This window comes from Chiloscyllium punctatum, chromosome 2 (genome assembly GCF_047496795.1).
Source record: "Chiloscyllium punctatum isolate Juve2018m chromosome 2, sChiPun1.3, whole genome shotgun sequence".
NCBI classification, from domain to species: Eukaryota; Metazoa; Chordata; class Chondrichthyes; order Orectolobiformes; family Hemiscylliidae; genus Chiloscyllium; species Chiloscyllium punctatum.
Genome location: NC_092740.1, coordinates 147366047 through 147393220, shown reverse-complemented (window position 1 = coordinate 147393220; position 27174 = coordinate 147366047). Strand labels below are relative to the sequence as shown.

The window sequence follows — 27174 nt, the reverse complement described above, 5'->3', positions numbered from 1 at the left end:
GAACAAATAAGAACAGAAAAGGAGTAGAAGGGTTTTAAACTTCTAATGTTTGTAGGAAGAAGGTTCTGGAAAAAGGGGGGAAGAGGTCCTAAAAATTTCTAAGCAAAGTTGTGTGAGGGATATAATGTCTATCTTTGTAATCAGCCCACATTACTTTAGGCTGTGGAGGTTGGGAGTCTTTGTTATTGTTTTATGTATAAGTGTTACGCTACTGTTAATAGAAGTATTAACCACGATGGACAAACACACAGGCGAGGGAGGAAGGTTCAGGAATAGAAGATCAACAGGACAAGAGGCAGATAAATGTTTAAGGGAGGCGAGGAGCCAGGTACATATCAGACATGATAGGAATCATGGTACCACATACCAGTTTGATTTATGCCAAGTAATTGATTGTGGTCAAGATACAGGGAGCTGGAGGGATTATGATGTATATCTTTGCTTCTATGCCATTTATTATGACCCATGCCCATCGTGGGATAATGTATTAACATGGATGGGGGTGGGTTGGACCCCCAAGAGGTCGTCACTTTTGGATAATAGATGGAACATTCGAGGTCATGTGAGCCTGGCGAAGGGGCAACTAGATCATTCTTCAGGGTTAAGAAATCCACTTTTGTTAACCCTGAAGAAATTTGACATTAATCCTAGTCCAAAAGAGGTACAGATTTACTGTGGGAGTGATGACAGAAGTTTTTATCTTGTAATAGGTGTAGATCAATCTGGAGTGGATACCATGGGATTAGTGAAGGTAACCTTAGTGGACCCTCCTATGTGCCAGCCACAAACAGAAAATACAAGCATGGAGGTAGAACCAAGTTCAGGAGTTGTGGTAATAGACCACAACAACCTTACGAGAAGGGATATTATTAAATTAGCTACCGGGTATGGGGATAAGAACTTGTGGCTGGACTGGATGACAGCGACAGCAATTTCGATGAATATGACTAATTGCGTCGCGTGTTCTTCGGCAAGGCCAACCCTGTTTACTACCCCAGCTCCATTGCTCCCAAATATAGACTCAATAGGATTTCATTGTATGATGGCCCTCACTATGCAGGTGGACCCTCCAAATTGTACCACATTAAGTGATATTTTTCCACCTGTAAAGAATTCCACGTTACCTCCAGTGTTTACACCAAGGGCCAACAATTATATGTGTTTTGTTCAAAGGTCTAATATAATCTTGGGAGACATGCCTGCTGACTGGTGTCAGGATACAATTAATATAACCGGCTAGCAGAATGCTAGCACAATGGTTTGGGCCAGAGCTGATCTTTTTTGGTACTGTGGAGGTAGAACACTGCATATTAGTCTACCTCCAGATTGGTCTGGAACCTGTGCAATGGTCAGGTTAGGGGTGCCCTTATTTCTTTTAAGAGAACGACGACAGGGAATGAATCCGTATACACGAATTCGTAGGGATTTGTTTGATGTCACATCCGGCTCAACCACTTACATAGACGCAATAGATGTTCCCCGCGGTGTACCTGATGAATATAAATTGGCAGACCAGATAGCAGCAGGATTTGAGAATCTCCCAATTATCAGTGTTCTATTCCCAGTTACGCCGAATAAAAACGTTGCCCGAATTAATTATGTACATTACAATGTACTCAGGCTAGCTAATAGAACTAGAGATGCGATGGCGGGACTCTCTGAACAATTGGCAGCGACTTCATTGATGACAGTCCAAAATAGAATGGCTTTAAGATGTGTTGTTAGCAGAGAAGGGGGGAGTGTGCTCTATGTTCGGGTACCAATGCTATACGTTTATCCCCAATAATACGGCACCTGATGGCTCGGTAACCAGAGCCCTGGAGGGTCTAAGATCTTTGTCTGAAGAAATACATGAACATTCCAGTATTGACAACCCTTTAGAAGGTATTTTTGACTCGTGGTTTGGGAAATGGAAAGGATTAATTGCCTCTGTGTTTATATCCCTCGGTGGTATGATTATTGTGTTAGTGTTGTGTGGATGTTGTTGTATTCCCTGTATTAGATCTTTGTTAAACAGGGTAATTATCACAGCAATTGAAGGGAAGGCTCCCCCGCCCTATCAGATGTCACAGATGGAGACGAAAACCATGGCTTTGGCAAGAGGGGAAGACTATGCATCGGAGAGCGAATGTGATGTATAGAACTGGTTGGTTGGTTGGTCTCATTTTTATGAGACCAAAAGGGGGACTTGTAAATATATGGCTTACACAAAAAAAACTGAAGGCTGGCTGCGACTGTGAATCTCTGCAACAGTCAGAAGCCTGTGAAGACGCTGTTTAACACACGCAGGAGGCGGTCACGTCACATTCCGTTTCGCGCCCGGAAGAGTGCGGGGCGATCACGTGATGTTCCGTTTCGCGCCCGGAAGTGGGCCAAGGAGGTCACGTGATGATCCGTTTCGCGGGCAAAAGAAGCTCACGTGGGGTCGGACATCCGGGAATGCGAGGAGGCGGAGAATGGAGTCAGATCAACAGCCAATGAGAAGATAATTCTACCTCAGTGTGTGTATGACGTTTTTTATTGTATAAAAGACTGGGGCAGGGACAGAACGAGGTCTTACTTTTTGAACTGGCACACATGGTAGTTGGTCAGGGAAAAAGGATTAGACCCAGAGCTCTGAATGCTTTGTCCACTTACTATTTAAAATAAATCAAGAGTGTGAGACTGAATATCTTCTCCTAGTGCTTCATTTAAAAGAACACGCAGGACTCGGCTCACACATAGAAGAAAGTAAATTGGTAGATTGAGCCAAGGTCTTACAATAGAAGGGGCAGCATTTGATGGTGAGGAATTCAAGGTTTGGGGAGCAATGGCTGCCCCGGGTTGCAATGTCCATGCGCCACAAGTTGTTGATTAAAAAGCAAACCCCTCCACCCTTTGTCTTACCAGAGGACGCTGTACGGTCTATACGATGTGTAGAAAAACCTTCAGCTTGAAGTGTGCAGTCAGGAAGGGATGGGTTGAGCCACGTTTCTGTGAAGCAGAGTGCGCAGCAGTCCCGCAGTTCATGCTGGAAGCTGAGCTGTGATATGAGTTCATCCATCTTGTTCTCCAGAGATTGTACATTTGCTCAGAGTAAGCTAGGAAGGGGGGTCTTGAAACCGCAAAGTCTCAGTCTTACTAGCAGGCCAGCATGCTTACCCCGCTTTCTCACAGGTTTCTTACATTTGAGTGGTCCGGTGGAGTGGTTTGTGACTGCTTCCAATGAAGTGATCTTTCCTAGTTCCCTGTGGAGCAGGTAGGTTGAGGTTTGGTATATTTTTGCAGAGGGTCTGCTTAGGTCCCGGTGTACCGGGTAATTTACTGTGCGGTTTTTTTTACCGGAGAGAGTTTGCTTAGGACCCAGTGAAGAAGTTCCTGGTTTCAGTTGCTGCCGATTTGCTGCTCCAGGTCCAGCCACATTTTTTGCAGAAGTGTTTGGGCTGCTCTCCAGGCAAACATGGCAGTGGATTGCAGTATTTGAGGTATATAATTTTTGCCTGTTTATCAAGAATGCCGGTTCAAAAATTGAGTATCATTGTTGAGAATTATAAAACAAGTCCTTCAATGTTTCTTCCTGCTTATCTATCATCTTGCGTGTTAACATACCCTTCCAATTCTCTTTAGGCAAGACTATTGTTATTGCATTTTTTTTTAAGTTTGAGAATTTTAGACGAGTACTTTCCACCTGCAAACACAAATGTGAAAACTACCACATTGCAATGATCCTGAACTAAATGGTTACTAATCCTGTTTGTTACACATTACCAGCTTTAAAATGGTCTCATCCCTGGTTGGCTCCTGACGATGATGTTTGGAGGAAGGCCATCAAAAGGATCTTGTCAACAAAGAAATACATTGCTAATGTCATATACAATGCCAAATGGTGATTAGAGTATCTTCAAGCTTTGGGACAGCTAAAATGGTTGGTACTGAAACTCCAATTCACCACAGAGTGTTATGTAAAACTGTTCTGAGCTTAGAAACTTAATTTAAACAACAGCATCTGACATTTCTTGATTTGGTCCAAATGTATGAAATGGACTAAAAATACACTCACACACACAACATTGTCTCAAACCAGAGCCATGTAGACTGAGGATTCTCTTAGGGCAGACAGCACCTTGAGCCACTGGATGCACATGTTGCTTAGATTATATTAATGAGGAAACGTCTGAGACGCGTTGGTAGCAGTCCGCGGTGTTATCTACCATAGGGAATCTACCTAGTCAATGCAGCAAAACAGGTCAAAATACTTGAAGGCTGCAGTTGAAATTGCTCTGCAAGTGGCCACATCACCTGGGAAAAATGAATCACGACAGCAAACAATCAATCAGAAAAAAACTTGCCTGAAAATGGAACTGAGAAATTTTGAAAGGAGTTGCTCCGCCATTCAAAGGCTGCTTCTCCCCCATTCTGTTCACTAGCAACTGAGTGTTTGTGGAGTAAGCCTATGAGGAGAGGATATGAGTAATGCGGAGAAGTGAGTTTACAGGGCAAGGATGGGAGAAGCAGGGGAGGGAACAAGGGAAAACAGACAGGTTGAGAGGTTAGAAAGGAGAGGGAGCACAGGTGAGTTGCTGGAAAGAGGAGGGGAGAAAATGGGAAAAGGCAGTACCTGCAAAAAGGGGAGTGTGAGATGAAGCAAATAACAACAAAGCAGATGAGAGGTGGAGAATCAAATAACTACAAAAAGAATAGGGAGGAAGGCCATCAAAAGGACCTTGTCAACAAAGGGATGCATAGCTAATTAGAAGCCAGGGAAATGTGAAGTTACAGAAAATGAATTCTTTACAATTTTATGTGCTTTTCATGAACTGTGCATGTGTATCAGTTTTGTTATCTTATTCCAAATTAAATACTATGATGGTTAATCAAGGATTGAAAGTTGAGAATATTGACAAATTCTTCTTATCCTGCATGAGTCAAAATACCTTATGTTAATGCAACAACAATAGATAATGTTATAATGTGCCTGCTGAAGAAGTTAGAATGAAAAAGTAGGCCTCAAAAACATGAATTTATTTTTAATACAAAATACCTGAAATAAAATTATTATTCAGAATTGGTTATTTATCAACTGTATTATTTAAGCTGTAAGCAGCATGTAGATGAATTTACGCCACAATAAATCAAAAGCAAAATATTGCCAATTCTGGCGATCTGAAATAAAAACAAAAATAAAAGCTGAAAAAAACTCAGCAGGCCAGGCAGCATCTCTGGATAGAAAGAGAGTTAATATTTTAAGCCAATGAGCATTCATGACTAAAAACTCAGTTCCAATGCAAGATCTTTGATGTGAAACAGTAACATTGATTCTCTCCACAGGCACTGCCTGATCACTGTAAATCAGTGTTTAAAATAGAACTATTAAAAAGGTATTAAAATAAATCATAAACCTCAAATCAGAGCTCTGAACAGATTATCTGGTCATTTACGCAATGCATGCAGGATCTTGCTATGTGCAAACTGGCAATGTATTTCCTACATTACCATAGTGACTCAACTTTAAAAGTACTCAAGTACTTTGAAATGCCCTAGGTTTTGAAAATCACTACGTAAATACAAATCCCTATACTTTCAAACCTGATCTCTCTATTTCTGGGTTTAAAAAAGTTAATGTGGAAGCATGACAGGAATCCGCACCCGTTTTTCAGTACATTCACATTCCTCTTTTCTAGGGCGGCCTGAATGTGTTTCAGTTGTTGAGCTTTCCTTTTCTTGGCAGACAGTACAACAGGCTAGAAGGCCTTTTTTTCGACACTGAACACAAGATAAAACAAGCTGACAGCAATAAGAGGTACTGCAGAGTCTGTATTCATCCCATGGGACACCACAATAGCTGCATTCTGGAGAAGAAAATCACAGGATTAGTTTCATAAGCATTAGAACTACAAACATGTTAAATACAATTACAGACACAAATTGAAGGACCAACGAACATGCCGATGTTTATGATAATTCCATGTATGGATACTTTTGTTATTAATAGTTATGAGCCTGAAATTGAATGACTTGGAAGATAATGCTAAAGGAGACTGTACAAAAGAATAATTTCTGCTTTGCTGAATTAAGTGAAGCTATGTAGAATGCTGCTCAGTCAGCTGAACCTTTTTGAACAGTGAGACACTCCTAACCAACATCATCAAAAATACATCGATCTGGGTCATTCATTTCATTTACCCTTGATAAAGATCTTTCTGAAAGAAAATTAGGTACCATTTTCACCTATCAACAATAATGGCTGCTGTTCAAAAGTGATTAATAATATTTGAGGTCCCAGACATAAATTCAGGTTTTTTCATTCCTTGCAATCTAAACATTTCCTACTCTACCTCACTTTCTTGAAGGGGAGCAGTGATTTGTTTGATAAATTTTCAGTAAAGTTAATTTAGCTTCCCATTGAAAATGATTAACTGGTCTGGGATATCTGCATCAGTAGTAGAGTGAGATAATCATGGAGACCTTTATTGTGCTTAGAGGGAGGCACATTCTGAAAGTAATGTGGCATCACAAGAGCCATCAAAAGTGTCAATTATTGAAAATCAATTATGATCTTTCAACATAAATCTTGAATGTGGAATCAGCATAAATTGCTGGTTGAAGGTAACTAGAATTGACCATTTGGTGTTGACAATAGGCAAGAGATAGTTTAATGAGATGATATAGGTAGCCTTCAAGGCAGGAATTCTAATGACTCAAAACTACTCAGTTTTTAAAGCCACATCATTGGTTGCCACAGACTGCCAAATGTTATATTTTCTAACAGATAACAAATAAGCCAAATTACTTCTCTCTGAAAATACTGTCAATCAACAATAAACACAGTTGAAATCCAAATTACATTCATAGGTTGAAATTGCTGAAGGCGACAAATTATCTGAGGACCCCTTTTGGATACATAATTGCAAGATAACTATGGTACCAGACAATTTCTAGTTCATAAAAACCATAGAATGCAGGAGAAATTCAGCAGGTCTGGCAGCATCTGTGGAAAAAGAAACAGAGCTAATGTTGCGAGTCTGGTATGATTTCTTCAGAACTGAACAACAATAGATTTTGTTATATTTTGATTTAAACAAACTAAAATATTCTCTACTCCAATGACTTGATATGCTGCACCACATTCACCTGCAGCTTTACAATTTTGAGCATTCATAATGCTAAAATATCAATTTACAACCTTGACAATCCCACATAATAACAAAAGGTACCATTTATAAATCATTCCACCTTCTGTTGATTCTACTGTTTATACCAAATGGCCAAATAGGAACAACAGCAGGCCATTCGGCCCATCAAGTTCATTTAGTTAGACCTTCAGATTGACAAATCTCCAGGTTTTTAATTTTCTATGAATCATAACTTTATATCCTAACCTAACAAAAATCTTTGGATCTCAGTTTTGAACATTTCAACTGACGCAATATCCACAACTTTTATGAAACAGAATTTTAGATTTTCACCACATTTATGGAAAAAGTGTTTCTCTAATTTTAATATAGTAACCCCTTGTTGTTGGTTCCCAACATAAAGTATTGTCACATTTGACTTATTGAAATAATTGAACAATTTATCTATACTTGCCTGAAATAATGTCATCATTGGCAAAGATGGCATAACGATTGTCAAAAACAAACAATTTTCCCCTGTAGAAACCACTTGGAAATTGTTCAAGATATTTGTGAATTCCACCCTTGAGCTGGTAAACTTCCTTGCACACAGCCTGAATAACAAACAATAAATACTTAACAAATAAACTGGGAAGATACGCACCGCTCAAGCTCAGTGATGATCATGTAAAATTTGTGTACTAACACAGGAGTTTACTCTGTTTTTGGGGTTGCTTATGTAAAATAGGCTACTTTATCATAGAATTCCTACAGTGTGGAAGCAGGCCATTCAGCCCATCAATTTCACAATGTCCCTCCAAACAGCATCGTATCCAAACCCTGTCCCTGTAACCCTGCATTTCCTATGGCTAATCCGCCTACCCTACACACCCCTGGACATTATGGGCAAATTAGCATGGTCGATCCACCTAACCTGCACATCTTAGGACTGTGGGAGAAAGCAGAGCACCTAGAGGAAACCCACGCAGACAAAGGGAGAACATGCAAACTCTACACAGATAGTTGCCCAAAGTCCCTGGCACTGTGAGGCAGCGGTGCTAACCACTGAGCCACTGTGCCATACCACTATACCAATGGTTCTCAAATGAGGTCTACAAAGAAATTCCAAAGGCTTTTAGAAATAATGTGAAATATGATGACTACTTGAAAGCAGCTCCTTAACCAGCAAAATTTGAGAACTAATAGTATACGGCATTAAGCCCAGGGCTCCTGTCTCACCAGCAAGAAGTTGCAGTAAGTGGGGCTAGGGGTTACAGGATCAAGATTACAGCACTAAGCTTCTCGGAGTGCTCAGCATTTCATAGTGAGGTTTGAAGTCTTTACATCCAGTTGTGTCTAAATCCACATTTTCGTTAATGCCAAGCATCCTGAAGTTCCAAATTTGGATTTATTTACCGTGGGCGGCACGGTGGCACAGTGGTTAGCACTGCTGCCTCACAGCGCCAGAGATCCGGGTTCAATTCCTGCCTCAGGCGACTAACTGTGTGGAGTTTGCACGTTCTCCCAGTGTCTGCGTGGGTTTCCTCCGGGTGCTCCGGTTTCCTCCCACAGTCCAAAGATGTGCAGGTCAGGTGAATTGGCCATGCTAAATAGGTAAGGGGTAGATGTAGGGGTATGGGTGGGTTGCGCTTCGGCGGGGCAGTGTGGACTTGTTGGGCCGAAGGGCCTGTTTCCACACTGTAAGTAATCTAATCTAATCTACTGATAAGGCAATGGCACGAGGAATCATTTACAGGCATATAAAATTCATAAATCTGGCATTAGAGAGCATCCACAGAAGGAAGGTGTTCCAACTTGATGGGTTGTATGAATGTGCCTGAAACTTAGGGACCATAATGCAGATAAATCTCCTTTATTGCATCCACATGCCACAAGTAGAACAGGAAAAAAGTAACAGTTAAGTCAACAATGTTACACATTACCCACAAGACAGAGTCTAGTGGAGAATTAAATTACTTTGTCTTAATTAACTTTACCAATAAGGCAAAACTATGCACATATAAATTTTGTTATTTTTAATGAGGAGCCTTGTGCAAGATTACTTAGAAAGGACCTCTAAAAATATGCATCTTAAAAATGACAGAGCTAATCGCTAGAAAGTACCTTATCAGTACTTGCTCAAATGTAGCTTTTCCTTTAATAGGGAAAACTAATTAATTACCCTTGATGACAGTAATTTAATTCCACATGTGCAAAAATGTTGATTTTGGCATTTTGCCACATCAAATTAATTACACAAGCTTCACATTAATTATTTGCAAGCATTACAAGAAACAATTATCTCACCTTTGACCTTAGATAGGCTGAGCCTCGTTCACAGCGGATTCCTCCCGTACAATACATAAGGACCTGCTTGTCCTTGAAACATTCCAAATTTGTATCAATGTAATCTGGAAAGTAGCTGAATTTCCGGATATTAGGGGCAATGCAGTGTTGAAAATTTCCCTGAGCAACACAAATTGCTACAGTTCAACAAACAAATCTCAACAGTACAAGAACAATAAAATAAGTACGCATTCTGCCATGATTCATTTTTAAAAACAGATGCTAGGATACAGTGCAATATAATTTTTTTATTCATGGGCTGCACACTGCAAGTCAATAAGAGAAAAAAAGTAGTACATTCACAGCACTTACATAGAACATTACAGCGCAGTACAGGCCCTTCAGCCCTCAATGTTGTGCCGCCCTATCATACTAATCTGAAGCCCATCCCAACTACATTATTCCATGTACGTCTATTTGCCAGTCCAATGATGACTTAAATGCACTTAAACTTGGCGAATCTACTACTGTTGCAGGCAAAGCATTCCATACCCTTACTACCCTGAGTAAAGTGCATAACATTTATTTTGAATAGGAAGAATGCAGAGTTTACCACCATCTTTGTTATTTATGCACATAAACTAAGAAGCTGTCCAATCATCTCTGTGCTCATTAAAATTATTTTTCTAAGCTGAATGGCTTTGTCCACTTCATGCTGTATAAAGACTTACCAAACTCAACCAACCCAAGTTATTAATAGATTTTGGCTTCGTTGACAGCACATTTACCTCTGAGTTAGATGACTGAGGTTAAATCTCTTTCCAAGCTTGTAAATATTATTGCAGATGATCCTCCAATCAATATAGAGAAAGAACTTTCTTTCCAAAAAACACTGCAAACAATGCCTTAATAATTGCTTTAAAGTAAAACGAATTGTCATGCCAGTGAGTTTTCAGACCAGGTTCATCTTGGTTTTTACTTTTTTGTGGGTTGACAAAAAAAAAGATGACATGGGTACATTTCCATCCACAGAAGAAATGCTGCAATCTTTCCAGATGTTTTTAACTGGATGGAATGCCAACACATCAGAGGGATTGGGTGGGGAGATTGTCTAAGTCTAGAAGTGGTATTCCAATAGGTTCATTTCAGTCATTTGTGAGGACCCTGCTTCTTTCCTGTGACTTTGATGTCTGTTTTACCAGTATTTTGGAACTGATAAATTCAAATCTCTCCAATTTGGTGTAGGACAAATGTGTTATATATTTGAAAAAGGTTAGTGTAAGCCAAGTCCTGAGGCAGGCAACCTTGGACCTGCTGTTCAAGTTCATTCCTCTCTTAATTATCCCACTGCAGTTTGAGACACAAATATGTTCCATCATTGCCAACAAAATAAGGGCAACTGTATGCTTTTGGTGTCTGAGAACTTCTAGCATGCTCCAAAATCTACTTAAACAACTGAAATGACCTGCCCTCTTAACAGATCAATAGGCTCCTGCAGAAGAGTCAGCAATATTTCCATCTATGACTTTTTCCAAAGTGAGAAGTGTTGCATTTTATAGTTCTCAACAGAATAATAATGGAGTGTTAATGACACATGCAATTATTAAAGGGCAATGCAGAGGGATCAAGAGATATGTCATGAAATGTGAATCTCCAGAACTTGCATTGTCAATTTATGCTGCTAAGCTGTTTGCCTCCACAACGGGCATCTCATCCTTAGCCTTCCCATTATCTTAAATGTCATGCTTATACATTTAATACTCATTAAGCCTGCTGCATAACACTGCTGTTAGAGGTTAACAAGGCACTCATGCTGTTAAAAATTTGGTAATTCATTAAAGCAACGGCTCTTGTGGCACAGCAGTAATGTTCCTATGTTTGAGCCAGGAGACCCAGATTATAGTTCCACCTGCTCCAAAGCTGAATAATAACATCTCTGAATAGGTTGATTAGAAAGTACCTTGTTAAATCAATGAAATTAACTTGACAGGCCTAGAAAGGGAACAACATAAAATCAACTCAGTCCCTTACATTCATTGAGTTTTAATTTTTTTCTTGCCTTTTTCGCCCTTCCCTAATACTTTCTTTGCTGATTCAAGTCTAATTCACCATCTTCCTCAATCTTGTTGACAGTTGTTGCCACCGGTCACTAAGTTGGTAGACTCCTTGTCATGCTCTTATAATTTTACACCATCATCCCAACTTTTGAGAAAGCTGCAAGAAGTTGAAGAGACCGCCTCCAGCAGAACATGACATACTCCTTTCAAGTAACTCCTGGTTGTGCCTCACTAGTAGGAGGTTGAGCTTAGTTTCCTTACTTTGTCATATGTAGTCTTCCTTTGGCATATCTCAATGTTTGCAATTTAAGTCTAGGCAAACTATTTTCTGTTAACTATAGGAGAATCAGTCAAGCATAATCCTGAAACACAAAAAACCCCACAAATTGCTGGAGAAACTCAAATTGGGCAGCATCTGTGGAGAGATAACAAGAGTTAATGTTTCAAGTCCAGAGACTCTACTTCAGAATGCTAACTCTGTTTTCTCTCCATAGACGCTGCCAGACCTGCTGAGTTTCTCCATTAACTCTTTTTTTTGTGTTTCAGAATTCCAGCATCTGCAGTTCTTTGCTTTAGTTTAGAGCATAATCCTGCACTCACCTCAGTACCAATTGCAACAGGAGTTGGATAAAGTATTGCCTTAATTGATTTGCTACAGAGGTCAATTACAGCATCCCAATCACCTTGTTTGAAATTAGCCAGCTTAGCACAAAGAAAAGAACAAAGCTGAAATCTCAGGTTTATACAGTTCAAGTACAAACTCACCTTACCAAATGAGCCAATGGGATGTTGTACTCCATTTTATTTCAAGTCTACTAGTGGCTACTCAGACTAGAAATGAGAGAAGTGTTGGCACAGATTATATGACCATCATCTGGGCAAGGCACGCTTGAAATAGCAAAAACCACAAAAGGACCAGCCAGATAGAAATTAAACAGCTGTCCTGGCTACTCCCAGCCATTTACCATTTACAGAATCTGTCCAAGAACCAAGCTTATTCAAAAACATTTCACTCCAATGACACAATCTCCAAAAGGTATAATTTTCAGAAGTGTGCAACCATGTCCAGCTCAAAATTAACACTGGCGTGTATGGAATAGTTATGGAGAAGGCATTTGCTGCTGCAAAGATCTGGTTTGACATGGGAATCCAACATAATCAGTCCAAAGTTATTGGTGTAATGAGAAACCTCATAGGATTTCTAAGCAGAATGATGTTTCTTCAGTTGCACTTATTATGATACCCAACATCTGAATTAAACTTGCACTTCTGAACGCAGTAATTGACTACAACATTAAAAAGAAAAATCAGATGGATAAAAACTCACAATTTTACTCTCATAGAAATTCCTGCAGTCCAAGAGAATGGTGTCTTTTCGAATCTGGGTATTGTTATACAATGCTTCTAGTTTTCTGTGGAACTCTTCGGGAGTTAAATGAATTCCTACAATACCATTTACAAAACAAACAAAAATAACATTAAGTTACAGCTATATGTAACATTCACATTGCTACAACAAGTTCCAATTAAACATGTATTCAGTTATACAAGATTTGTAAAATGCCAGCAAGATCTAGTTCCCGAGTTAAGTAAAGCCTGTGTTTATTTAAGATCCTGCTCTAATTCCAAACCACTCTGGTACTCAAAACATTATCCTTTTAAGTTAATAATAATGACAAATTGTAAATGAATTACAGTGCCATTTACGAACAGATTTTTAGCTAGTCAATGCACCAACAAACAATCCCGATCTGCTCCTTTACTTACCAGCATCTTTATAAGAAATCTTCACAGGATCTATTCCCATGGGAACAACCTCTTTATAAACTCCAACTCGGAGGTCTTGGAAACAATGGGATCCTCCTGCACTTCGCTTAGCCAAAAATACTTATTTTCAGAATTATTTTGCAGATTTGAAAGTTATGAATAATTTGAATGGTTTTATATATCAATGTAGGCAGTGCAATACATTAAGTTTTGGATTTACTAGAATTGTACAAATTAACATAATAAAGTGATAGAGTCATATAGCATGGAAATAGACTCTTCGGTCCAACTTGTCCGCAACAACGAGACATCCGAATCCAACCGAGCCCAATTTGCCAGCATTTGGCCCAATCTCTCTAAACCCTTCCTATTCATAAACCCATACAGATGCCTTTTAAATGTTGTAATTGTACCCACTTCCACTGACAGTTCATTCCATACACACACCACTATCTGCGTGGAAAAGTTGCCCCTTCAGTCGCTTTTAAATCTTTCCCCTTTCACCTTAAATTTATGCCCTCTAGTTGTGGACTCCTCTACCCTGGCAAAAAGATCTTGGCTAGTCACCCTATCCATGCTCATGATTTTATAAACCCCTATTAGTTTACTCCTCAGCCTCTGACGCTCCAGGGAAAATAGCCATAACCTATTCAGGCTCCCCTATAGCTAAAACCTTCCAACCCTGGCAACGTCCTTATAAATTTTTTCTGAACCCTTTCAAGATTCACAACATCGTTCTCATAGCAGGGAGACCAGAATCGCATGCAGTACTCCAATAATGGCCTAACCAATGTCCTGTACAGCTGCAACATGACCTCCCAACTCCTATGCTCAATGCTCTGACCAATTGAGGCAAGCATACCAAATGCCTTCTTCACGATCCTATCTTACCTGCAACTCTACTTTCAAGGAACTATGAACCTGCATTCCAAGGTCTCTTTGTTCAGCAACACTTCCCAGGACCCTACATATCAACTGTACAAGTGCTGCTCTGGTTTGCCTTACTAAAAAGCAATACCGCACATTTATCTAAATTAAATTCCATCTGCCACTCCTACCCATTGGCCCATCAGATCAAGATCATGTTGTGCTCTGAGCTAATCCACTGCACCACCTATTTTGGTATCAATTACCAACTTATTAACTAGATCTCTTATGTTCACATCAAAATCATTTGTATAAGTGACGGAAATCAGTGGACCCAGCACCAATCCTAGTAGCTCACTGCTGATCACAGGCCGCCTTTCATCACCATCCTCTGTCTCCTACCTTCTAGCCAATTTTGTATTCAATAGGTTAGCTCCTCCTGGTAACCTTACTAACCAATCTATTATGCAGAAACATGCTGAATAAAATGGTGAATGAGATAATCAGCTTCCAAATGTAATCCAAACTCTTGGTTCAGAAAGTGCCCTCAGTTTACAAACTAAGCACTCCTGCCTACATGATAAATTTGTTTGCAAAATTCAACTGCACAGATACAAAACTGAGTAAAGATGAAGAACAGAAAGCAGACAGCAGTGAAGTTATTTTTCAGACTATGGGGTGTGCACAGTGGTGATCCCTGCAGGTTTCTGTTCATGCACTGCCTTTCAACAGAGACACTTGGATTATCATGAATATAACAGGGATCTACCGGGATAGTTGTAGCATGCCTACCAATGAACATGGAGGCCTGGATTCAAGTCCCACCTTCTCTACAGGTGTGAAATTACATCTCTCAGCAGTTTGATTAAGGAAATATTTAAAACTTTTAAGTTGGCAAAACAATCCATGGCATCACAAGCAGAGACGTAGATCAGAAAATCATGGAAAACTTGCAAAACATTTATAAAAAGGAGTACGTGCCCTAATGCAGGAGAAAGGATACCTTCATTAAAAGCAGCTTTCATGATCTATCTGCACATGCACGTATGCATTTTTCATTGCAGTTGCAACAAGTGTTAGGATAAAAAAGAAAATTTTGACAGGTGAAAACGTGACACGGCTTGCAACTTTTTGAAAGCACAAGTGAATCAAATAACAGGCGTTAAACAAAAGCTGATAGACTTTAATACCAATATACTGTATAACAAATCAGTCAGTACAATTAAAAATAGCAGGTCAAAAAAGATAGCTCTAAAGGGAATTTAGAGTTTGGGAGGTTATAATAATAGTACAAAGTCTATTAAAACGTAACTAAACTGATACCAAACAAATTCCAAACAGAATCATTTTAACACTGCTTCAAATGCTTTTCCTGATCTGGAGGAAGGCCCTGATGACTATATTTACATTTATTTATAACTCAATGTGCTTTCCTGCGGGATAAAGTTTAAAAGCAACAACTAATTTTGCGCCTGTGCACATCACGTTCCACCTACTGGTGGTAACGGCCACAAACAGACCTGATAAAACATTGATTGGACTCTAGCTGCAGTACTATGGCTAATTCTAAGTCAATACTTAAGGAAGGATGTCAAGATCTTAAACAAGGTGCATAAGGAATTTACTAGAGTGTAAGTGGAGAGAAATATGATATGACAGAGAAACTTGAAACTGTTGTTCTTACAAGATTGACTTTTAAGAGGGATTTGATAGACATTCAAAGTCTTGACGATTACTGATAGAATAAATGAGGAACAACTTTCTACTAATAGAAGGGTCAGTAAATAGAGGACACAAGTTAAAGAACTAGAGATAATGAAAGGTTAAAAGGTAAACAGTTTTTTTTCAATTGAAGGGAAGTAGGCAGGGGTGTCCGCATTTGGTATATATTGAAACACAGCTCTTTACAATATATGCTAATAATCTGGATTGAGTGGACATAATTTCATAGCTTGCAAATGACATGAGCTTGGGAAAAGTTGGCAATAATAAAAGGAGGATGGAATATTATGCAGTGATTATCTAGAATGCATTGCCTGAAAGGGAGGTAGAACTAAATTCAATATTAACTTTCAAAAGGGAATTGGAAAGGGAAAAAATGTTCTGGAGTATGTGGAAAGGGCAGGCAGTGAGGTAAATTGTATAGCTCCTTCAAAAACCAAGCATGGCATGCCAGGTCAAAACCTCTGGGTTGTGTTGTTCTATCACACTATAATCCTTTAATTAAGAAACTATCATACTCAAATGAATAAATTCATAATAATGCAAACAACTAACTGGGATGTGTTTTTAAAGGGGTGGAACTGCAAAGAAAGGATGTTATATGAACCTTGTATACACTTTGGAATGGTCTGTATTTGAGTTTACACTATGCACAGTTTTGGTCTCAATATTCTAAGAAAGATTTAGAACAACTATAGAATGTGCAAAAAGATAAAGATAAAACCAGAACTGAAATGTTATCCTCATTAAGAGTGAACAGACTGGAATGTGCTCTCAAGAAAACAGAAGACTAATGAGGATGATCTGGCAGGTATGCGTCAGATTTTGAAATGATTTGGCAGGGTAAATATCAAAAGATGTTTCCACTTATGGTAGAGACAAAAGAGCCACAAATAAGATAGTTATGAACAAATCTAATACAGAATTCAGGAGAAAGTGGGACTAACCTGTTAGCCCAATGCTGGATGCTTTCAGCACCATTTGTGATTCCTCTATGTTCAAATGCAACAAGATCTGGATAATGTCCAGGCTAGGACTGACAAGTGGCAAATAACATTTGTACCATACAAATGCAAGGTAATGACCATCTCCAATAAGAGACAATCTAAACATCGTCTCTTGACATTCGATGGGGTTACAATTTATTGTTGCTGGGTTAAAATCCTGGGACTCCCTCCCCAAGGGCTTTCTGGGTCAACCTACAGTAGGTAGACTGTAGCAGATCAAGAAGGCAGCTCACCAACACATTCTCAAGAGCAACTATAATAAATGCTTGCCAGCCATCAAAGCCCACGTCCATAAGTTAATTAAAAAATGCCAAAGAATAATTGAGCATGGACATACCTAAAGGCAAAACAATCGATAAAGAAAGCAATCCTGACAAGATTGAACAGCGGGTCCCATGGAATTTTAACAAAGAATGCACAGTGCAGACACAGATATTTTATTCTAACTAATCATTCATACAAACGTACATGCAGATTTCTATATTGCTCAATATGCACATGTAATAATCACATTGAACATATAAATTGTAAATGGAGGCCTTTAAATGACTAAAAGCTTTGCGCAAATGGATTATTTCTGTCTGACCCCTGTCCCACTGTGCATTCTCGTCCACCATAACGTTCCTTCCTAGGTTTGAACCTGAACATGTTGCAAATGCTAAAAGACACAAATTAAAGAAAACATATGCAGGGAAATAAGCATTTTATTTTGTATCACACAGGAATAGCAACAATTTATAGGTCAGATACTGGATAGAGTCATAGAGATATACAGCATGGAAACAGGTCCTTTGGTTCATGCCAACCAGATATCCTAATCTAGTCCCATTTGCCAACACCCGACCCATATCCCACCAAACCCTTCCTATACATATACCCATCCAGATGCCTTTTAAATGTTGTAATTGTACCAGCCTCCACCACTTCCTCTGGCAGCTCATTCTATACATGCACCACACTGTATGTGAAGAAGTTGCCCCTTAGGTCCTTTTTAAATCTTCCTCGCCTGACCTTAAACGCATGCATGGAGTAAAGTACCATGAAGGTCCAACTTTACTTTTGTTTCATGCTTTAATATCAATCTCACAAGGCCCTCTATTGATCAAAAATTAGCACATCTAAATAAATTTGTCAGACATGATTTCCTCTTCATGAATCAACTTACTAGATTAGATTAGACATTTCTAAATGATCTGTTATTTTATCCTTTATAATTATTTCCAAAGGAAAATGTTAAGCTAAATGTAGTTACATTTTTTGGTCTCTCCCTTTTTCAATAATTGTGCTACTTTGGTGTTTGCCAATCCTCTGGAGCTTTTCCAGAATCTAAGTTTCCCCAGTACATTTTCTCTAGAAATAGCTGGTGTGCTTATTTCCTCCTTCAGCACTTTTGTCTCATGATTAATAACACTCCAAACACAAAATAATGTTCTCTACTGTGAAGACTGACGCAAAGTACTTATTCAAGCCCTATGCCATTTCCTGGTTCCCCATTATTATTTCTCCAGTGTCATTCTCTAAGGGGCCTATGATCACTTTCACTTCTCTCTTTGTTTTTACATATTTAAGAAGCTCTTGCTTTCCATTTTTATATTACTTGCAAGCTTATCCTCAAAGTTGATTTTCTCCCTCTTTCTTTTTGGTCATTTTTTTGTTGTTTTTTAAAGAACTTTCACAATCATCTGGCTTACTATTAATCTTGGTCAAACTTTTTAAAATTTCAATCTTTAACCACTCTGGTTAACCATGATTGGCATATTCCTTCCCGCGAATCTGCTTCCTTACTGAGATCTATCTTCACTGTGAGCCATGAACTATTTTCTTAAACATCTGCCATTGTACCTCAAGCACCTTTGCTGCTAAACTCCTTCTCCAATCCACTACAGCCAGTTCTGCTCTCATTCCCTCATAATTATGCTTACTTAAGCTTAACGCAGTTGTTCCCAACCGAAGATCCCTCTCTCAAACTAAATGCTGAATTCTGCCATGTTATGGTCAATGTTTACTTGGATATCATTACTAAACCTACTTCATAACATATTAGCAATCCAAACTAACCTGGTCCCTGCTTGCATCCATAACATATTGTTCGAGGAAAATGCCCCATATACACTCTATGAATAGTTCCTTTTGGCTACCTTTGCCAATTTGATTTTCCAAATCTACATGAGGAATAAAGTCACCCTGATTAATATAATTGTCTTTTTTAAATGGCGTCATTATCTTTAAGCTAATGAAGATTACAGAACAACTACTGTTAGGGGATCTACAGACTACACTTACTTGCATCTTCCCCTTATTATTTCGTATCCCCATCCATACAGATTCTCTATCAACCAATTCTAGATTATTTCTTGTTATCATATTTATTCCATCACTTACTAACAAAACTACCCCACCACCCGTTCCTTCCTGCCCACCTTTGTAAAAGTAACATTCCCATGTATATTCAGTTCCCTGTTTTGATCTCCTCACAACCAAGTCTGCATAGAGACTAGAAAATCATATTCATTAGCCCCTCTTTATGCAGTTATTTCATATACTACATGCATTTAAGTAAAGAACATTAATTTTGCCTTTTTATAATTTCTTCCCCTTTCGATCTGGGAAGTTAAGGACAGCTAAAAAGCAAAAGACAAAGCATACGACATGGTGAAAATTAGTGGGTAGCCAGAAGATTCAGAAGCCTTTAAAAGCCAGCAAAGGATAAGTGAAAAAGCAGTAAAGGCAGGGGAAAAGAGAAAATATCAGGGTAAGCTATCTAGTAATATAAAAGAACACTGCAAGAGTTTTTTTAGATATCTAAAAGGCAAGAGTAGACATTGGACTGCTGGAAAATGAGGCTGGAGTAGTAGTAATGGGGAATAAAGGAATGGCGAGGCACTAAGTAGGTATTTTACATTAGTTTTCACAGTGACAGCATACTAGAACTTCAGAAGAGTTGGGGCAAAGGTGAGCATAGCGGTCATCACTAAGGAGAAAGTGATGCTGAGAGATCTGAAGGTGGATAAATCACCTGGACCAGATGGGCTACATCCAGAGTACTGAAAAAGATAGCTAAGAGGCACTGTTAGGGTTCTTTCAGGAATCATTGGAGTCAGAGAGGATCTCAAAAGACTAGAAAACAGTTAACTAACATTCACTTTATGAAGGGAGGGAGGCACAAGACAGGAAACTATTGGCCAGTTAGCCTGAACTTGGTTTTTGTTGATTTGAGTCTATTATTAAGGCTGAGATTGTGGAGTACTTGGAGTGCATGATAAAATAGGGAAGGTCATGCCTGACAAGTCTGTTGAAATTCTTTGAAGAATTAGTGAGCAAGTTAGACAAAGGAGAGTCAGTGAATATGATCTATTTGGATTTTCAGAAGGCCTTTGACAAGGTGTCACACAGGGGCCTGCTAACTAAGATAAGAACCCATAGTATTATGGATAGGATAAAAGATTGGCAAACTGCCAGAAGGCAGAGTGGGGATGAAAGGCTCTTTTTCAGGATAGCAGCTGGTGGTTAGTGGAGTTCCACTGAGGTCAGTGTTGGGACCGCAACTATTCATGTTGCACATTAATGATCTTCCACAAAGGAACTGATGGTACTGTCGCTAAGTTTGCAAATAACAAAGTTAGGTAGAGGAAGTGGGGAGGCTGCAAAAAGACTTAGACTGGCTAGGAGAGTGGGAAAAGAAGTGGCAGATGGAATACAATGTGGGAAAGTGAGCGTTTATGCACTCTGGTAGGAAGAGGCACAGACTATGTTTTGAATGTGAAAAGGCTGAAGGCCAAAGGGATTTTGAAGTCCTAGTTCAGAATTCTCTTAAGATTAACATGCAGGTTCAGTTGGGGTTAGGAAGGTAAATGCAATGTTAACATTCATGTCAAGGAGGCCAAAATATAAAACCAAAGATGTCCTGCTGAAATTGTAGAAGGTCCTGGTCAGATCACATTTGGAATATTGAGTACAGTTTTGGTGCTCAGATCTGAGGAAGATGTGCTAGCACTGGAAGTCATACAGAAATTATCCCAGGGATGAAGAGCTTGTCATATGAGGAATGGTGGAGGTCTCTGGGTGTGTACTCTGCGTTTAGACAGAAAGAGGGCCAGGGTATATTATTGAAACTTATAGAATACTAAGCGGCCTAGTTGGAGTGGACATTTTCACTAGTGGGAGATACTAGGACTTGAGCCTCAGAGTAAAGGAACAACTCTTTAGAACTGAGATGGGGATAAATTTCTTTAGCCAGAGAATTAATTAATCTGTGGAACTCAATGCTGCAGAAGGCTGTAGAGGCCATGTCATTGAAGATATTTAAGACAGCGATTGATAGGTTCTTGATTTGGATGGGAATCGAGATTTACGGGGAGAAGGCAAGACAATGGGCAGGGACAAAAGCTGATGGGTCAGAGATTACACAAAGATAAGGAGATTATCACTTCTTAAATTTAATTTAATGTAACCACTTTTGACAATTTTTTCTCTGCACTGTTTATAATGTGCCATAGAATCAGTCCTGCCTTTACCTTAAAGTCCTCTGCAGACATAGCTTGAAATTGTGGATGGGAAAGCATAGCTTCAATGTACTGCTCAGTTGCTCTCTTGCATCCACCAACTGTTCCATTAATGCCCTCTTTGGAAATACGGACCTGAAAGAAACACTGCCAATGAGCTAAATGATTCAACACACACCCATTGTAAACTACTGGTTTGCCTTCCACAAGCAGAATAACTCATTTTTTGACTAGACTTTGCTCTAATTTCCTTGGAACCATCTTGTATATTAACATTGCTATAGTGAAAGAGCCAGTGAACTACTACCAGCAATCTGGGTGGCACAGTGGCTGTGGTTAGCACTGCTGCCTCACAGCACCAGGGACTGTGTTTGATTCCAGCCTTGGGTGACTGTGTGTGGAGTTTGCACGTTTTCCTTGTGTGTGCATGTGTTTCTTCCCACAGTCCAAAGATGTGCAGGTTAGGTGCATTCACCATGGTAAATTGTCCGTTGTGTCCAGGGATGTGTAGACTATGTGGATTCGCCATGGTAAATGTGGGGTTATTGGGATAGGCTGGGGGCTTAGTCTGGGTGTGATGCTTTGAGGATTGGTGTTGACTCAATGGGCCAAATGTCGAGTGTGTGGTGCAGGAGAAGCAGAGCAGGTCAGGCAGCATCCAAGGAGCAGGAGAATTGCCGTTTTGGGGGTAAGCCCTTCATCAGGAGTGAGGCTTGTGAGCTGGGGAGGGGGGCGCTGATGAAGGGCTTATACCCAAAACGTTGATTCCCCTGCTCCTCAGATGCTACCTGACCTGTTGTGTTTTTCCAGCATCATAACTCTCAATTCTGTTTTTCAGAATCTGCAGTCCTCACTTTCTCCTCCTCAATGGGCCAAGTGGCCTCTTTCCGCACTGGAGGGGTTCTATGCTTTTATAATCTTCATGGTAAATTGACAATCACTGAAACCTAGATATTCGGCTATACTTTGAAAACTTACTCAATTCCTCGGATGGCATAATTATTTTCTTTCCCCAGATATCAGAGGCAAACACAGAAAAATTCAGTGCAAGTTGAGGATACCAAAAGTAAAACAAGAACACAGAAGGAATCTCTCCCCTACCTTGCCTGTTAAGTGCAACTGATGACAAAGGGCTTTTTGCCAGGTGCAGATCAGTTGTGGTTCCTCGATATCACAATACGAGTAATATAACAGCACTTCGCCTGCTACACTGGGGGAAAAGAATTAACACCTGTTAAATTCAATAATCAAAACTACAGCAAAGTCTTTTTCTTTACAAGGAGGAATTACAATACAAAAGATAAGCCAATGTAGATCTTTTTTAAAAAAAACAAGCTTAATTAGCTTTATAGCAGCTTAAAAGAAATCTATAAATAAACATTTGGCAGATATTCCCTATTGCACAATAGGAATTTATTGGCTAGAAGTAAATAAAAATTCTAATTGCAACCCCTCTCTGCAGTGGCACTAATTTTGAGGAAGAGTCCACATTCACTGATAAGATTCTGCTGCCTCCCAGGAAGTTATTTTGAACATGATGCCCTGAAAATTCATATTCAGCAGGCTATTCAAATATTGGACCACTGCATTTGAGCCATATCCTGGGCTGGTCTACATCATCAACAGGGGTCACCACATAAATGACCAACAACCACCTTGGTTGATATTTTGTTCACATGGGCTAAATCCAGTTTTAGTCCCTTCTCCTTTCTCACTCCAGTTAACACTGTTGATTCAGTACATATCAGGGATGAACCTGGAGCTGAAACTCTCATGACCTGTTGACACAGTGAAGCACCCACAAGGCAGGGAGTATTGTGAATAGCACGTATAGAGAGGTGGTCGCACCGCAGGCAGGAAGGGAATGGGTGATCATCAGACAGAACAAGAGAGATAGGCAGGTAGTGCTCAAATCTCCTGTTCCATTCTCCTGCAAAGGAGATACACCATTTTGGATACCATTAAGGTGAATGAACTCTCAAGGGAAAGCAGCAGCTGCCAAACTTGTTGCACCATGGTTGGTTCTGCTGCAGAGGGGTAAAAGGTGTGGCAGGGTAATACTTATAGAGACTCAATTGTAAGGGGAATAGACAGGAATTTCTGTGGCCACAAAGGAGACTCCAGATGGTATGTTGCCTTCCTGGTGCTAGGGTTAAGTATGTTGTGGAGCAGGTACAGGACATTCGTGAAAGGGTGACATGTGCTAGTCAGAGTAGAAATGACAGGATAAATGGGATGAATACATGACTGAAAAGATAGTGTAAGGAGAGGGTTTCAGGTGCGTGAGGAATTAGGACTAGTTCTGGGGAAGGTGGGATCTGTATAAATTGGACGGATTACATCTGAGCAGGACTGGGACTGATTTTTTTTGGGGGGGGTGGGGGGTGGGGCAGGGAGGAGGGTTAGATTGGCTAGAGCGGATGGGGAAGATTAAAGTAATATGCTAGGGAAATGGGAACCTATATGAGGAGTCAGAGAAGGAGGGAGAAAGGACAAAATCAAACGATACAAAAAAGGGAATGAGAAAACTGGTAGGCAGAGAAACCAAGGACAAAATTGAAACAGGGCTATTGAGAAAAAGTATTGGGAGCGAGACAAACAATGCTAAAAAGATAACCTTAAAGGCTTTATGCCTTAATGCATGGTGCATTTGCGATAGAATGGATGAACTAATCATGCAGGTAGATGTAAATGGGTATGATATAATTGGGATGAAGGAGACATGGCTGCAGAGTGACCAGGGATGGGAACTGAATGTTCCAGGATATTTAGTATTTAGGAAGGACAGACAAAAAGGAAAGTGGCATTGCTGGTTAAAGAGGAAATTAAACAATAGTGAGAAAGGATATTAGCTCTAACAATGTAGAGTCTGTATAGGTAGAGCTGAGAAATACCAAGGGGCAAAAAACATTAGTGGGGGTCATATATAGACCCCAAACTGCAGTAATGTTGAGAATGCCATTAAACAGGAAATTAGAGATGTGTATCGGTGATCATGGGTGATTTTAATCTGCACATAGATTAGACAAATCAAATTAACCACAATGCCGTGGAGGAGGAATTCCTGGAGCGTATACGGAATGGTTTTCTTGACCAATATGTGGAGGAACCAACTAGAAAGCATGCCATCTTAGACTGGGTACTGTGTAATGAAAAGGAAATCATTGCCGTCTAGCTGTGCAAGATCCCTAGGGGACAAGCAACGATAACATGGTAGAATTTTTTATCAAGGTGGAGTGTGAGGTAGTTGATTCAGAGACTAGGGTGCTGAATCTTAATAAAGGAAACTATGAAGATATGAGGCATGAGTTGGCCTTGATAGATTGGGAAGAGATACTTAAAGGGATGACAGTGGACAGGCAATAGCAAACATTCAAAGAACACATGAGGGAACTGCAACAACTGTTTATTCCTGTCTGGCACAAGAGGAAAAGGATAAGAGGGCCAATCCATGGCTTACAAAGGAAATTAGAGATAGTATCCGATCCAACGAAGAAGCATATAGCTTGGTCTGAGGACTGGAAGCAATTTAGAATTCAGCAACAAAGGACCAAGGAATTGATTAAGAGGAAAATATAATACGAAAGTAATATGGCATGGAAAATAACGCTACGAGTTTTTATAGGTACGTGAAGAGAAAGAGATTGGTGAAGACAAATGTAAGTCCCCTATAGCCAGAAATGGGGGGAGCATATAATAGGGGATAAAGATCAACTGAATACATACTTTGGTTCTATGTTCACAAAAGAGGTCAAATTAGCTACCAGAAAAAGTGGATTTTAGTGAGAGGGAAGAACTGAGGGAGATCAATATTAGTAGCGAAATGGTGCTGGGAAATTTGATGGGATTGAAAGAGATAAATCCCTTGGTCCTGATTATCTACAGCTGAAAATGTGTTGCTGGAAAAGCGCAGCAGGTCAGGCAGCATCCAAGGAGCAGGAGAATCGACGTTTCAGGCATGAGCCCTTCTTCAGGAATGAGGAAGGTGTGTCCAGCAGGCTAAGATAAAAGGTAGGGAGGAGGGACTTGGGGGAGGGGCGTTGGAAAGGCGATAGGTGGAAGGAGGTCAAGGTGAGGGTGATAGGCCGGAATGGGGGTGGGGGCGGAGAGGTCAGGAAGAAGATTGCAGGTTAGGAAGGCGGTGCTGAGTTCGAGGGATTTGACTGAGACAAGGTGGGGGAGGGGAAATGAGGAAACTGGAGAAATCTGAGTTCATCCCTTGTGGTTGGAGGGTTCCTAGGCGGAAGATGAGGCGCTCTTCCTCCAACCGTCGTGTTGCTATGGTCTGGCGATGGAGGAGTCTTTGGACCTGCTTGTCCTTGGTGGAGTGGGAGGAGGAGTTGAAGTGTTGAGCCACGGGGTGGTTGGGTTGGTTGGTCCGAGTGTCCCAGAGGTGTTCTCTGGCGACACGGTGGCACAGTGGTTAGCACTTCTGCCTCACAGCGCCAGAGACCTGGGTTCAATTCCTGACTCAGGCGACTGACTGTGTGGAGTTTGCACATTCTCCCCAAATCTGTGTGGGTTTCCTCCGGGTGCTCCGGTTTCCTCCCACAGTCCAAAGATGTGTAGGTCAGGTGATTTGGCCACGCTAAATTGCCCGTAGTGTTAAGTAAAGGGGTAAATGTAGGGGAACAGGTGGGTTGCGCTTCGGCGGGTCGGTGTGGACTAGTTGGGCCGAATGGCCTGTTTCTACATTGTAAGTAATCTAATCTAAAAAAAAAGGTGGCCTGTCTCCCCAAAATAGAGGAGGCCACATCGGGTGCAGCGGATGCAATAAATGATGTATGTGGAGGTGCAGGTGAATTTGTGGCAGATATGGAAGGATCCCCTGGGGCCTTGGGGGGAGGTGTAGGTGCAGGTTTTGCATTTCTTGCGGTTGCAAGGGAAGGTGCTGGGAGTGGAGGTTGGGTTGATGGGGGGGGGGGGGGGTGTGGACCTGACGAGGGAGTGGTCTTTTCGGAACACTGATAGGGATGGGGAGGGAAATATATCCCTGGTGGTAGGGTCCGTTTGGAGGTGGCAGAAATGACGACGGATGATACGATGTATATGGAGGTTGGTGGGGTGGTAGGTGAGGACCAGTGGGGTTCTGCCCTGGTGGTGATTGGAGGGGTGGGGCTCAAGGGCGGAGGAGCGGGAAGTGGAGGGCATCGTCGATCACGTCTGTAGGGAAATTGCGGTCTTTGAATAAGGAGGCCATCTGGGTTGGAACTGGTCCTCCTGGGAGCAGATGCGGTGGAGACGAAGGAATTGGAAATATGGGATGGCGTTTTTACAGGGGGCAGGGTGGGAGGAGGTGTAGCCTAGGTAGCTGTGGGAGTCAGTTGGTTTATAGTAAATGTCCGTGTTGATTCAGTCGCCCAAGATAGAAATGGAAAGGTCGAGGAAGGGGAGGGAGGAGTCTGAGATGGTCCAGGTGAATTTGAGGTTGGGGCGGAAGGTGTTGGTAAAGTGGATGAACTGTTCAACCTCTTCGTGGGAGCACGAGGCAGCGTCGATACAGTCATCGATGTAGTGGAGGAAAAGGTGGGGGGTGGTGCCAGTGTAGCTGCGGAAGATGGACTATTCCACATATCCTACGAAGAGGCAGGCATAGCTGGGGCCCATGCGGGTGCCCATGGCTACTCTTTGGTTTGGAGGAAGTGGGAGGATTGGAAAGAGAAGTTGTTCAGGACCAGTTCAGCCAGTCGAAGGAGGGTGTCAGTGGAAGGGTACTGGTTGGTAAGGCGGGAAAGGAAGAAGCGGAGGGCTTTGAGCCCTTTGTGATGGGGGATGGAGGTGTACAGGGACTGGATGTCGTTGGGGACCGGGGAAGCGAAAATCATGGAGGGACTGGAGGGCGTGGGTGGTATCCCGAATGTAGGTGGGGAGTTCT

General features: G+C 40.8%; 1 protein-coding gene across 1 annotated transcript in view; it reads right to left on the bottom strand.

The window, feature by feature from the left end:
* Positions 1-4980: 4980 nt before the first annotated feature.
* The window catches only part of LOC140491599 (thiosulfate sulfurtransferase/rhodanese-like domain-containing protein 2), a 31587-nt gene continuing 9393 nt past the window's right edge, over positions 4981-27174 (bottom strand). The window contains exons 3-9 of the mRNA XM_072590031.1: positions 22401-22509; positions 21312-21434; positions 13202-13307; positions 12762-12877; positions 9399-9557; positions 7567-7705; positions 4981-5828 (exon numbers count right to left, since the gene is read on the bottom strand). Of these exons, the coding sequence (XP_072446132.1) occupies positions 5596-5828; positions 7567-7705; positions 9399-9557; positions 12762-12877; positions 13202-13307; positions 21312-21434; positions 22401-22509 (985 nt within the window). The 3' untranslated portion in view covers positions 4981-5595. The remainder of the gene's footprint in view (positions 5829-7566; positions 7706-9398; positions 9558-12761; positions 12878-13201; positions 13308-21311; positions 21435-22400; positions 22510-27174) is intronic.